This window comes from Ahaetulla prasina, chromosome 1 (assembly GCF_028640845.1).
Source record: "Ahaetulla prasina isolate Xishuangbanna chromosome 1, ASM2864084v1, whole genome shotgun sequence".
NCBI lineage: Eukaryota > Metazoa > Chordata > Lepidosauria > Squamata > Colubridae > Ahaetulla > Ahaetulla prasina.
In genome coordinates, this window is record NC_080539.1 from 46175475 (window position 1) to 46189875 (window position 14401).

The window sequence follows — 14401 nt, forward strand, 5'->3', positions numbered from 1 at the left end:
ACTGCAATGTCACCAAAGAATGTCTTCATTCTACACTTTTCTTACAAAGAGAAGATCCTCGTCCAATTATTTTAATGCCCAGGTGAGCTAATGGGGGGGATACTTTAAGATCTTTAGGATTTAAGGTATTTTGAATATAAAGATACGAACCATTAATTAGAGTCATGCTCAGAGGTGAATAGGCAACTGCTAAAATTTTATTCAGAATATCCCACATATTCAAATCGCCTAACATTCTAACTGCAAAATCTGCAGTAGCAAAAATGGCTGGTGTTTAGTATATTCTGCAATCGTAGATACTGACATACACTAACAGGGTCAAACTCAATTTGCTGCTTCATAACATATTTACTTACTAACTTATTTTTCCTATTTTTAAACCTCCCATATCACTCCTTTGTGCTAAAGGAGTTTTCAATATAGCAGTAGAAACAAACAATGCAATATACCAAAATTATGTCAAAATTTCATAACAATTAAATACATATTTTATACTCAAGCATCCATAAATTAAAAATAAATTATGAGGATTTGTTAATACAGGTAGATCTCTTCAGGTCTCTTGTGACTTATGGTCACTATTGAGACCAGAATTATCATTAGAAGTCATAGCAGTCATAAATCAAATCAGACCTGGTTTTAGGAAAAATTTTATAACAGTTGTTAAATGCAGCCACTTTGAACTGTCATTAAACAGTTTTAAGTTGAGGACTACCTGTAAATCAACAAGAACATCATCAATAATGTATAGAATTGGACAATAAACTACAAGTGGTACCTCTACATCTGAGAAACTTCTTGGCTGAGCTTGACACAGCATATTTAATAACTGCAGAATTAACTCCTCGACATACTGCAAAGCATCTTCTGTAGAAGATAGTTTAGGATGGACTTGCATCTGGACCTATATTCAACAAATGATTGAACTTGTAAAAAAATTCATTACAAAAATGTGGACAGCTAAGAGCCTGGTGGCCCACAAAAGCATATTAAAAACCTTAGATTCAGACTGTAGACATCAAAAGTATTTAAACTGTAGAAAGGAAAAAGAGGCATAAAGAACGAAAGCAGTATTACGGCCAAGACAAAAAACTGTGCATCGAAAATTATTGGTTCAGATGTATGAATCACTACGATCTCAGTGGATGAAATTGAATACAAAGGAAAGAAAGTGTTCAGAGAAGTATAAAAACTTTGACTTGGTCATCTTAAACCAGCAGACAAAGTGATTAACACATTTCCTTTACAGAATACCATTTCTGATTGCAATTCAAATGACTGAAATTGCTATTAAAAACTGCCAAAAAAATCTTATTTCTTGGCATATTGAAGCAACAAGAGAAAAGGAAATTTATAATTAACACAGATATATCTTTTATTATTTTTAAAATATGAAATAAGCTACATATAAAACAGGTGATATATTATGAAATATAAGGTTAAACATTTATGGGTTCTATAGTATAGTTTAGTTTTTGCTGGGAAAATGGGCAAGAGATAGTGCAACAACCTTTTAAAGAGCAAAATGGTGGAAATCCTAAATTTCACCCTAAGTAACACAGAAGTATCGAAAATTCAACAGGCTGACCAACTTTTAAGTACCACAGGGCATAAAAATATTATAAAGGTATCAGTAATATGCTAATGTTGAGTCAGATGGGACGTTTCTAAATTTGATGTATAAAGTAAGCTTAATTTTATTTATGTGCAGAAAGCTTGACTCTTAGTCTCTGACAAATCTAAAAATATAAAGTATAAATATAAAGTATTTACAGTAGAAACAGCAGTAAATATTTGTTTATACTTTCCAAAGCATATAAACACTACTGCATTAATTTATTTTCCAGTAACTTTTATCTTGATTGAAACCTATATTTTTAAAAATGCCACCATATTCGCTTACTGCTTTCAATTGTCAAGTTTCATAAATATTTAGATATAAAAATCATATGCCTTTATTGTAAAGAAGACAACAAAAAGACTCAACTCATATTATCACTATTCTTTAGATGCACCCACTTGAATTAGATACTGATCTGACAACAATATTTGATGCAGAATATCCTCCTCTTTATTTTATAAACAAGGAGATTCAAAGGCTATTAACATGCTAGAGCCAGAATGTGGCTTGTTTGGTTTTAATGCTTATTAAATAGGCCATTGTTAATCAAAGCAAAGCTTAGTTATCACATTTGAGTAAAAGATCCACTAAGCACTTTGCCCTTAACAGTGGCCAGTCAGATATTGAAGAACCTTATAAGCAGGAAATAAAGGTCATGATTACCTGCTTGCTTGCCTCAAACAACTTCTCGCAGCTTTTTTGCCTCGGTATATGCAGTCCTATTTAATTAACATACAATCAGTTTCCCATATGTATTATCTAATGGCTAGGTATCCTGTACATATATACATACATGTCTTGTGAGTTGTCAGTATGAGAACTCCAGAAATCCCTAGACTTCACAAATTTCAATCATTTAATGTGTCCTGGAAAAATATTGTGCAATATCAGTCATCACCTGAAAATGTTATTCTTCTTTACAGTGATCCTTTTAAAAGCTATCTAAGAGTGCAGCCCTAAATTTCTATTGCCTGATGAAGATGAGTAGGATATTGCAGAGATGCTGGTCTGAATAGAAGATGGAGGCTCCATCAGCATATGTACATACATATACAGCATATTTCATTTGCCAAGAATTTGGCAATGGCTGGCTGAAGGGTACTTTGGTAATTGGGCAGCTTAGCTGAATTCAAACTGTTGGACTTACCAGTTATGCCAATGTACAGTTAATCTACAACCCTTGCATTCAATGGGAGGATGCTTAAAATACAACAATGCACATAGCTGAAAAGTTCGAAGTTGTTCTTCACTTACTGCCAGCAAATACCAGCAAAGCTGGGAATAAAGGAGACTTACTTTCCAAAGCTATTAGTTCCTTTTCCCCCCTTCCTTTCATTATTGTCTTCCCTCATGTTTTGTATACATTATTTTTCTATACACAATTCAACAAATATCATCTAGAAAACTAGAATACAACATAGAAATCAACACAAAGGTAATTCCAATATTATATGATCTTAAAACAGACATAGACCACAGCTTGTGGTTTCATTTCCTCCTCCCTTGCCTATGTTGATCTCTGTTTGGGTCTTTTGTCCAAATTAGAAATGGAGGCTTAATTTCTGCAATCCAAAAACATCAATTAGACATTTCTTTATGAGTAGGACTTACACTAAGATTTCTAAATAAGCATAGTAATTACACTGAGTGATTTGGTTAGCAAATAAAAGGAGATAAGATTAATAGCTAAATGTGAAAAGAGCAAATAGTTTAAATATATATACAAGTATTTGTATTTGTGTATACACACACATTCTTGAATTACAACTAATTCCAGAATTAGATTAAAAAGCTATTTCAATAGTGGCAACATTCAATGCAATACTACCGTATAGCCACCACTATGTAAATTTAAGATGTTGGATAATGATTATGAATTCAACATTCAGCCATAGAGGTTTTATTTGGTGACTTTGGATGATCATTATCTCATTTCATCTCATTCATCTCATAAGAATAGAGCCGAGGTAGCGCAGTGGTAATAATGCAGTACTGCAGGCTACTTCAGCTGACTGCTAGCTGCAGTTTGGAAGTTCAAATCTCACCGGCTCAAGGTTGATTCAGCCTTTCATCCTTCCAAGGTGGGTAAAATGAAGACCCAGATTGTTGGGGGCAATATGCTGACTCTGTAAACTGCTTAGAGAGGGCTGTAAAAGCACTATGAAGGAGTATATATGTCTAAGTGCTATTGCTATAAGAATAGTATGGGGAAAAAATTGGAGGAGGGACTGCTGTGTACCCTATATTGTCCTCTTTAAGGCAGTAAAGTTAACACAAACGAAATGCAGATACTATTGACGGTAACATTTTCTTTAATTAAACTATATCTTGCAACAGTATTCAACTCATACATTTCCAGTAAACAAATAGAGAAGCAGCTGCAAAAACTTACGTTTTTCAACTGGAGCATAAAAGTTTAAGCATAATCATTGATGTAACACAGACATACTTAAATCTCAATTGCTCTGAAATGCTTAATCTTAGATCACTGCTCCAATCAAGAAAATACAATGCATGCCGCAATATACATATAATATATAGAAAACAATCATTCTCATAAATAAAGTAACAGCAAAAACCGATAACTTTTTCATCTTCACTTAAGTTATATACAAGAAATGTGCAATCAATGCTAACTTTAATTCAGAGTAACCTGGCTAAAACTAGGCTACACATGCTAGTTAAGAGAATTAGAATTAGAATTAAACATGATACAGGTTTGAAAGAAAAACATGCATATAGAGTAGAGTACAATATGTGGCTAGGCTAAGACAACATACTCATATATTCACTATAGAGCATTATCCATTTGATAGATTTATATAATGCCTTTCATCATAGCATCCAAAACACCAAATAAGATTTCCAAGTGGTCTCCTATCCAAGCACTTAATCCCGAATCATTTATTTTCAGCAAAATCCTCGATTCATGTCCATTCAAATTAAAATAAGAGAATAGATAGGAATGGTTTTAGGAAAAGCAACGCAGAACACCAGTTTCTCATAAATAGTTGAAGTAGTCTTTCTTCTAATATCTCAAGGCTATTTAACTTTCCCGATACTCTCTCCTCTAATATGCTGAATTATTGCGCATGTTATTATGATCAATCAGAATTTTTTTTTTAAAATACTCTTTGTCTTATTGTGTGTCTCCATATTCTTTTAGTTCCTTCAATTTTCCCCCCTCCCTTTCCATTATTTGTCTCTAAGCAGATACAAGAGACTAATGGCCAACAACTACTGGGGGCTATTTTCAACACAGTGGATTGATTTCTACTGCAGTCTAGCATACATTTTGCAGAATGTACATGCTGATTTTTCCCAAGGCAAATTATGCAGGTACCGACATTCGATTATCACAATTCCCTGGTGTATATCCAAGCACAGTAATTAAGGAATAGGTAGGTATAGCTTCTCCCACGGAAAGTTACCAAATACCTCAACTACTTGCCAACAGTCATCAACCCCTGGCGCTAACTATGTAACTGTTTATCTGTCAGTCTATTTAACCTATCTCTAATCTGGACGCCTTATCTAACATTCACGGTCTCATCTGCAGCCTTCTTCTGGAGATATTTGTAAATCCAACGCACGCTGGAAGGATAAAAGCCTTTCTCACCTTTTTTAGGGCGGCCACAAGCAGACCCCGCCACTTGGGTGCATTCTCTTCACTGAAGAACTCGTACTGCAGCGGAGCCGCTTGCATCTTGCCTACCCCGTCCCGCCCCCTAAGGGGTGGGGGGGAAACGACGGGAATCACTGCCGAGGCCGAGCCCGACGTTGCTCCCGGGCTTGGTGTGAAGGTCGCGGGGAGCGACCAGAACCACCGGAGGAGGACAGAGGCAGCGGGAGCCGCCAAAGGCGGCAGCGGCAAAACCCAACGTCAGGGGACGGAGGCGACATCCCTTTCCCGGTCACCCGCCGCCCGGCCTGGCCTTGTCTCACTCAGCGCCGGGACCGGCCTGGGACAAGACACCACCGGACATCCTATCTCTCGTCTTGACAGGTCCGAGACTGCCAAAGGTCCTAGGGGAAACCGTCCACGAGAGGAAAATGACGGTTACTCTGAAGAAGAAGGGGCAGGGTCTCGACTGCAGCTTTGAACTCTCGGGATTCTTCCCTTGTCCTGATGGTTATAACCGCCGACGCATGCGCAGTTAGCGCGAAGGCTGATTGGGCATGCGCACATCAGGTCCAGTCACTCCTCCCTCTCTCTCTCTCTTTTTTTTTTTTCTTGCCGAAGCGTCTTCTTTGGAAGTTGTTCGCTTTGCTTTCCCTTTTCCTCTTCCTCCGAAGTGCGGAAGTGAGACTGTGAGCTAATCGTAACCACTGCTCGGTCTAGGATCGAGAATCGAAAGCCGAATGTTTGAGCGAAGCTGTTTTGAGCTTTGGAAAGGGGGTGGGGAGGCGAGATCTGTCCAAGCGCCGCCTTTGGCCTGGAGGACTCATGACTCCGTCGTCGGTCTCTGTACTTGAACATTCAAAACAAAACAACGCGGGATAATTCTGGATTCCTTCATATAATTGGTTTGACAGTAAACGAACGTTGCGGATTCTGTGGAATTACAGGAAGCTGAAGGCGTGTTTTCCCGTGCAGTTACGAAGATGTGTGGCATTATGTTGGCGGCACAAGTATTCTTAACAAAATTAATTCAGGTTCTCCAGTTTGTGCTGTTAACATTTTCCTTGGGGGGCGAAAAGAATTATTTTTTTTTTGCTTTGAAATCTATGCAGGTCAGGAATCAAGTTTAAAATATGTTTAATCTTGTTTTCGTAAGGTGTCTGGAAACTGCCTGTTACTATGATCTGCAATAATGTAAAATAGTTTCCTCGGCCTCCACAACCCAAAATAAAAAATGCACAGGAAGGAAAGTCCGCGATGAGCCCCTGAAGGATGTCTCATAAAACAGTGTCCATTCACCTGTTTGAAATTCCAGAAGAACCTCATAAACAAAAGGGCCATGCTGCCTTCTAGAGCTTACAAATGGGAGACAAAGACAAATCTTTCTCCCGTCTTTGTTCCCATGCAAGCAATGTTTGGAGATAACATTGACTCTTCAAGGGTAGCAACCCTTGATAGCAATAGCAAAAGCATTTAGACTTATATATCGCTTCACAACCCTCTAAACCGTTTAAACCCCCAACAATCTGGGTCCTCATTTTACCAATTTTCTCCATAAATGTCTCATTCCAAGGTAGTTATTTGGAGGTAGATATTCTTCACAATATCTTGTGGCTAATCCATGGATTATGTGCTATTCTAAAATTCCAATTAGTGTAATTGAATGCCCCCCCCCTAGTATTTTGAGGAGAAAAAAACCCCGGTAGAACAGCATTTTTGCAGTGCTCCAGAAGACCTCAGATTAGGAAAATTCTACATCATTCACCCAGTTTAAAGAGATCTTTTGGGAATTCATCATTTTCACTTTCTACCACCCTATGTGGAGTAGCTGTAGACTTAGCCAGCTTACTGCTTATTTCTAAATTATGACATTTTTAAAGCAAATTACAGGAAAAGGGGATCACATGACCTTGGGACAAGGCAACGGTCATAAATATGAACCAGTGGCCAAGCATCTGAATTTTGGTCACGTGACTTATGACCACAATTGAGTCCAAAATTTGAGAAATTTGAGTTTTGCCCAATTTTACAACCTCCCCTGCTACACTTGTGAGTCAGTGCAGTTGACAAGTTAGTAATGTGGTTGGTCGAATGGCCATTAAACAAATGGTTGTAAGTTAAGGACTACCTGTAGTTATTTTATTGTAGATTTTAATTGTGGTTGGAACTAGTTTGGTGATGATGGCACCAGGCTAGAAACTGGAAGACTATGAATGCTAGTCCTGCCTTAGCACAAAGGCAGTGGGTGACCTTGGGCCAATCACTCTCTCTTAGTCCTAGGAAGGAGGCAATGGCAAACTACTTTTGAAATCTTGTCAAGAAAACTGCAGGGTTGTCCAGGTGATCAGCAGGAATCAACACTAACTTGAAGGAACCAATAAAAAACATAGTAATATGTGTAATTTACTTATATCTACTTTACTGTGCCATTGTTACTGTTTTGCTATTCTGTAAGCTGATATCAGCCTGCTTAGATGTGATAGGAAATAAAAGCTTTCTCAGTGTAGCTGGTCAATAATTACTAGCTTGGCTTTTCAATAAGACTTCTCAACAGGTATGTCTGCAGCAAGCTTTCTTCAGAATGTTCATTGTAACAATAGCTCATTCCATTACAACACATGTATAAAAGATGGCTCAGTGGCTAAGATGCTGAGCTTGTTGATCAGAAGGTCGGCAGTTCAGCGGTTCGAATCCCTAGGGCCGCATAACAGAGCGAGTTACTTGTTCCAGCTTCTGCCAACCTAGTAGTTTGAAAGCATGTAAAAAATGCAAGTAAAAAAATAGGAACCACTTTTGGTGGGAAGGTAACAGTATTCCGTGCACCTTTGGCATTTAGTCATGTTGGCCACATGACCATGGAGACATCTTCAGACAGCGCTGGTTCCTTGCTTTAGAAACTGAGATGAGCACTGCCCCTAGAGCCAGAAACTACTAGCACGGATGTGCGGGGAAACCTTTACCTTTATAAAAGAAGTAGATTTTGCATTGTAAAATTATGATATACATTACATCATTTCTCCTTGTCACCTGGTGGATGTCCAAGTATACAAGTGTTGCTTTATGTGGCTCTGTGCTGAAGAACTTTAAAAAAGTGTTCATTTAAAAAGAAAAGAGGAAGGTTTCAGATCAAAGAGAGGGGAATGTGCTCTGGCTGTTAAGTGAATAAGCATGAAAGGTTTGGACTAGAAAAATAAAATTCAGGCCTGTCAAACTGGTGGCCAGTGAGCTGGATACGGCCCGCACAGACCACACCCATCCCGGCTCCACAAATGCAAAAAATGTCACAATATGTCATGATCCATCCCATGATGCGATCGAATTTGACATCTGTGGACCAGGTGATCTTTACAATCACTTCCATCCCCACAATTCTTATCCTATGAATTGCAAGCACAGTGCAAGCCTTAGAGCTACTTCCACCATCATCGCTGCAATGGAGCAGAATACTATTAACTAGGGCAAGTGATGGGGTCGGAATCAAAAGCCAAAGGACTCTGTAAGAGTAAGAGGAGTTATTTAGATGCTAATAATAGCATAAGACGTACTTATGCTGCAATAGTAACTTAGTATTAGGCAGTATAATTTAAAGGAAGTCAATTTATTTATTAGGCTGTCTGAATTTTTTTTTCAATCAAAGCTGATTTTGGTAAAAATATTCTTCCTCAATTAGCAAGTGCTTAATTTCACTGGAAAACTACTGCGGATGCCAATCCATATGAACAACAAACATGTTAAAAACTTTATTTTACATTATATACATAAGGAAATATTCATTACCAACAACAATACAGACCATAAATCAGTTTTAATGTACTTTGTTCTTACTTTATATCACAGTATAAAGAACATATACAAAAAAGTATGTATTTTCCCTAAAACATGGCATCTACATATCACACTGAAAAGAATCAGAATAGTTTTGCTCAAAACTAAAATTCCTGTGATGTATTATAACCATTTAATTTTGTGAGGTAGTAACTAAATAATTCTGCCTAGGTGTTAAGACATTAAGAGAAAAAAAGGTGACAACAGTAGTAAGGCAAAACATTTTTTGAACAAAAGCAAAATTCCTTAAAACAGTTGCCCCACCTAGTATCACTTTTTCTCCAGAACAGGTAGTCAATATATGGTGTCTTTGATGGTAATGGGTTGGAAGCATCCTTCTCTTCAGAAAAACATATGTGCATTGTTGCATGTTATATATTAGTGCCAAAAAGCTGTTTTCCTCTACTAATTATTAATATACTCCAGTTTCCCTCACAACTGGCCTTTAGAAGTTGTAGCTCAGCATCACAAGGAAGGTCATAATTTCACCACTCCTGTTGTTAGAGTGCATATGAGTTGCTGGCTTTCCTTCTTCCTGAACTAAGTTGACTTTGTATATAATATACAAATGGATGAAGACTATTGCTTGACATAGTGTAAGCCGCCCTGAGTCTTCGGAGAAGGGCAGGATATAAATGCAAATTAAAAAAAACAAAAAAAACTGAGAGGCCAGTCTACATTTGTTCTGAGGTTGGGAAAACCAGTTGTAATAAGCATTTCCTTTTTTAAAGAAATGCTTTCCTCTGTTACTGATTTTTTGTTTGAAAACTTTGTTGCTATGTCTGAGGAAGAGCAAAGATCCTTAAATGTAATTTTAAAACCACTGATTTATATTCCTTGCTAAAACAAAAGCTTCTGTCTACACATGGAATCCAGCAGGAGCCCTATGGCCCTATCATCCTATAAGAATCAGAGAGGAGCTCTGCAGATCCAATAGGGTACAATGGCAATTCATTAGTGATAGTCAATCTCTTCTTAATGAAGGAAAATGTATACGTTGTTTTAATGCAAGTGCTAATGAATATCTGCAAAGTACTACATATAGTACTAAGGCCTTTTGCACATGGCTATCTGGATCTAACTCCAAATATTTAAACACTTCAACATTGTGGAGTGCTGTAAATTTTTGCATGATATAGTAGCTAGTAAGACTCATCATAATAAAGCTTATATTATCATTGTACACACTTATAATTACACCAAGGTACCACTATTGGATTTATTCCCATTTCAAAATAGGTATTTTTTTTCTCCAAGCATAGAAAATAATTAAAGAGAATTTTCCTTAAATATAAAAATATAGGTGTTCAATTGGCTGGTTTCACAAAGAGAACTACCTAAATAAGCTAAAATTATAACGCCTAAATTATTTCCACAAATGTACTTTTGTGACTGAATACATTACATATTAACACTTTGTGCAACCAAAACACCAGTGTACTTGCATAGAACTAAAAACAAGATTGTAATAGGATTACCGCCTTGATTACAATGTCTAAAAGGTAAGATTTATTTATATTAGTAAATTACATAATAAAATACAATAGTGTTATTTAAATGCACTGTGTTTATCAATAGCATCCCATTAGTCCTTAAAATAGTACCCAAACACAATTTTCTGTCCTCAGCAAACTTTACATATCTGTACAAATAAAACATTTTGTTCATTATCTACAGAAAAATCAAGAGAGGCCTCCAGTAATACACTTCAACAAAAAATACTGCATATATGTACAAACATTACATAATAGTGAATCAAGAGTTCTGTAGAATCTGCTAATCATATGCATATCATTCGGGCAAGCATTCTTGTTCTCACTCATACTCATACACTACAATAAATTACAAAATAACTGCGGTTGGGATCCTTTTGCTTTTGTGCAATTGCCGTCAGATGTATTGAAGCAGTAGTGTTTCCTTATCTTGTTGCCTCTCAGTAACTGTTCTCATGACCTGCTAAGATGTACAAGTTGCTATTGGCAGTAGGGTTATCCGTTGGTCTACTCTCCAGTACCACAACTCTGGAGAAAAAAAGAACGTCCCAAAAACAATAATTTTGGCAAATACATAAAACCTTTATGAAAACCCTTAATTGGATCTTGCTTTTAGATTTGGGCAGGATAGGGCATGTAACACAACATAAGCCATTTGAGTGTCTTTTTTTCTTGATCTAATCAAGTATGCTTGTTCTCCTTTATCCAATCACATCTTAAATGAGAAAGCAGCTACCAGGGATTGGTCACTTGCCCAGTGAGGTGGCAGAATGACAATAACACACTGGCCAAGTTCCTTCCCTATAAATGATGGAAGGATTTGAGTCTCTAAAGTCCAATACTTAAAGCTGTCCAGAAGAGAAAGACAAGCAAGAGAATTGTACATAGCAGGTCTAGTGATTCCTGCTTTTCCTCAGCAAAAGAATGAGTTTGGCAGCTACTAATGTAATGAGTCCCAAGCCTAATAGATAATTTATTCCAAAACTACTCCTTCCTTATATATTGTGATTGTGATTGATCATACCTGTCAGATCCAAGGAGTCTAAATATTCTTGTACTGTCAGAAATTTCCTGGGTGATCTATTTGAAAAATCAAATATTTAACAGAGTGAAAGTGCATATAACAAATGCTCAATGAATCAAACTTTGGAAGCATTTTACTTTGCAATATTAAATAAAATTAACTTAAGTCATATCTAAATTGAATAAATACATACACACATACATATACATAGTGGCTAACTAGCTAAGGCTACTAAGTCTAGCAGCAATTTCTGGACATCTACTAGACAGAAACAAAACAGAATGGAAAACCTAAGTCTTTGTACTTTGTCTCAACATTGGTAGCCTAGATCTAGCAGCCCTACTTTTAAGTATTATTGCAGTATTTCAGGGCAACTGAAATTAATTCTATAATACACAAAGTGCTAAGTGATTCAAACTGTACAATTAAATTTATGGTATATGTTATCATTATTCACCTCTTTTCCATATGGGCTGACTAAAGCTAAGGGAGTACTTTAGGTTGTTGAGTGAGCTCACAGAAAAGCCAATATTTCTACTGAGATGTTCTATTTAATACCTTGGATTGCTATGATTCTTAGCCATTTCTATGAGAGGAAATGTATTTATAGCTACTATAGTTTGTAAAATAATCTGAAGTTTCAGATAATAAGAATACTAAAAATTTTCATTTTGTTTTCAGATTATTTTTCAAGAATTAAATATTTTTTTCATCTCAATATTTACCTCATTTGAACGAAAACTCCTGCCTTGCATTCCATGCTTCCAAAAAGCCAAAACGCTATCTTGTAAGCAAACTGGCAGGAAAGAAAACACAAATTAAATTTTTTGTGACTGGGTTCTAAAAAAACACTTTCCTACTTAAACTGTATGTATTCCATACATTATTTAATGAATGAAGGACTGAAGTTTAGGGTGCAAGAAATTTTCCATCTTTTTCTTATATGTGACAAACTTGTTTCCTTCCAGTATTATGAACCTTTCATGTGATATCCGAACTTGGATTGGGCAGAATGCTATAAAGCAAATGCTGTTTTGAGATTATATTATCAGAAACACTGAGTTCATGGACAGTAACTATCTCACTACTTTCTACCTTGATCAAGGCCTCACTTGAAATACTGTGTCCCTGAAATTATCATGGAAAACTACCAAGATGGTCTGGGGACATGAAACCAAGCTCTCTGAGGAATAGTTAAAGGAACTAATTTTAACTGTCAAAAGAGAAGATTGAGGGGAGATGCAACAGTAGTTTTCAGATATCATATGGTGGACAGAGTGAAGTCATTTTCTGTCACCCAGGAGGGAAGGAGCAGTACCAATGAATGAATTTTTAAATTCATTCAAATCACATGGAAATAAGAGGTAAGATAGTAGCCATAGCAATTAGACTTATATACCGTTCGACAGCGCCTTTACAGCACTCTCTGAACAGTTTACAATATTAGCATATTGCCCCAACATTCTAATTCTCATTTTACCGATCTTGGAAGGATGGAATTAACCTATCGGAATCGAACTCCAGACTGTGGACAGAGTTAGCCTGCAATACTGCACTCTAACCACTGTAAGGTGTGTGGGACACCTTAAGGAGCATGGAAGGCCTTATGTATTTTTAGTTATTTTGATTTCCAGGGATATTAAAACTTTAGAGCTTCATAAAGAATAATCCAATGAAAGTTTATAGTTAAACATTTTTGGTTTTCCCTTGACTATGTTTTGGAAGGATGTGATTGTTCTAATTTTATATCTGCTTTTAACAGTATATGATATGACTTGGCTTGTCATTAGAGATATTAAAATTGTGCATACTGAGCATCTTTCTATCTTCAAATTTTCATTTATATAATGCAAGTTTTCATTATATAATATAATGAAGTATTAGATTAGTTGACTAAATGCTAGGTTCATTTTTACTCACCTATTGATTCAATTTGGAAATCAAAGGTGAGTTCGGAGGACAGTTTTCGACTAGATTTTAATCTGCCTTGCAAATTTACAATTTTTATACAGCCTGAAAAAGTAAAAACATTTATTACTCAGCAATATTTCACAGTGCATCTTATCCAAATATTTATATATGGATCATAGTTGTCACTTACAATCCAAGCAGACTAAAATGGTATCTCTCTCCAATTGTGTTACATGTACAACAGTTGTCTGTGTAGTATCTATAACAAAAGAACTGAGTTAACATTTTTAATATAACTATCAATGTATCAACATCCTAATTGTCTGTCTGTCTGTCTGTCTCTCTCTAGCAGGATAATTTTTCTTCTTAAAAAACATACTCATGCTACCTGCTGATTAGTTTGTAAATAAGACAATTTTTTTAAAAAGGTGATGAGATGCAAGCTATCTTCTAAAGTGGAAGAACAGAAAATAGCTCAAGAATCATACTTTCCTCCAGCAAGTTAAATAACAGCAGGAGATGGGGTTCCAATTAGGAAACCCATACTTTCCCTAAAAATGGCTAAAATGGAGCATTTTCTATTTCCTATTTTCTTTTGCTAATGGAGCAAGATGGTTCATCCCTCCCACCAAGCATGAAGGAGAAAGCAAGAAGTGATATCCTTAATATGAAAATAATGCTAAACAACAAAGAAGATAGAATTAAAGACAATGAGAGGGGAAGCCTGATAAGTTCCCCTTGACCCTTGGATTAGAAATTCTCCATCCCTCTTCTAAGCACCCAATGTCTTCGGCAAAGAACAGGTAAGAACAAAGTTTAAGTTTCCTCTCAGGATACAACTCTGATCAGAACCATTCTCTCACAACATTCAGTGGCTGGAGAAAAATATCAGCTAAATAGTATTT

The 14401-nt window shown here is 36.4% G+C and overlaps 2 protein-coding genes across 4 annotated transcripts in view; both read right to left on the minus strand.

The window, feature by feature from the left end:
* The window catches only part of SOS1 (SOS Ras/Rac guanine nucleotide exchange factor 1), a 48679-nt gene extending 41063 nt beyond the window's left edge, over positions 1-7616 (minus strand). The window contains exons 1-2 of one of the 2 annotated variants that reach the window (XM_058165050.1): positions 5241-7615; positions 779-904 (exon numbers count right to left, since the gene is read on the minus strand). In XM_058165050.1, coding sequence (XP_058021033.1) covers positions 779-904; positions 5241-5327 — 213 coding nt within the window. In that variant the 5' untranslated portion in view covers positions 5328-7615. Of the gene's footprint in view, positions 1-778; positions 905-5240 lie in introns of both variants that reach the window. The other variant, XM_058165051.1, reaches the window with a different exon arrangement.
* Positions 7617-8968: 1352 nt separating this feature from the next.
* The window catches only part of MAP4K3 (mitogen-activated protein kinase kinase kinase kinase 3), a 65014-nt gene continuing 59581 nt past the window's right edge, over positions 8969-14401 (minus strand). For both annotated transcript variants that reach the window (XM_058165074.1, XM_058165075.1), the window contains 5 exons: positions 13687-13755; positions 13506-13598; positions 12311-12381; positions 11586-11641; positions 8969-11089 (listed from right to left, as the gene is read on the minus strand). In XM_058165074.1, coding sequence (XP_058021057.1) covers positions 11002-11089; positions 11586-11641; positions 12311-12381; positions 13506-13598; positions 13687-13755 — 377 coding nt within the window. In that variant the 3' untranslated portion in view covers positions 8969-11001. The remainder of the gene's footprint in view (positions 11090-11585; positions 11642-12310; positions 12382-13505; positions 13599-13686; positions 13756-14401) is intronic.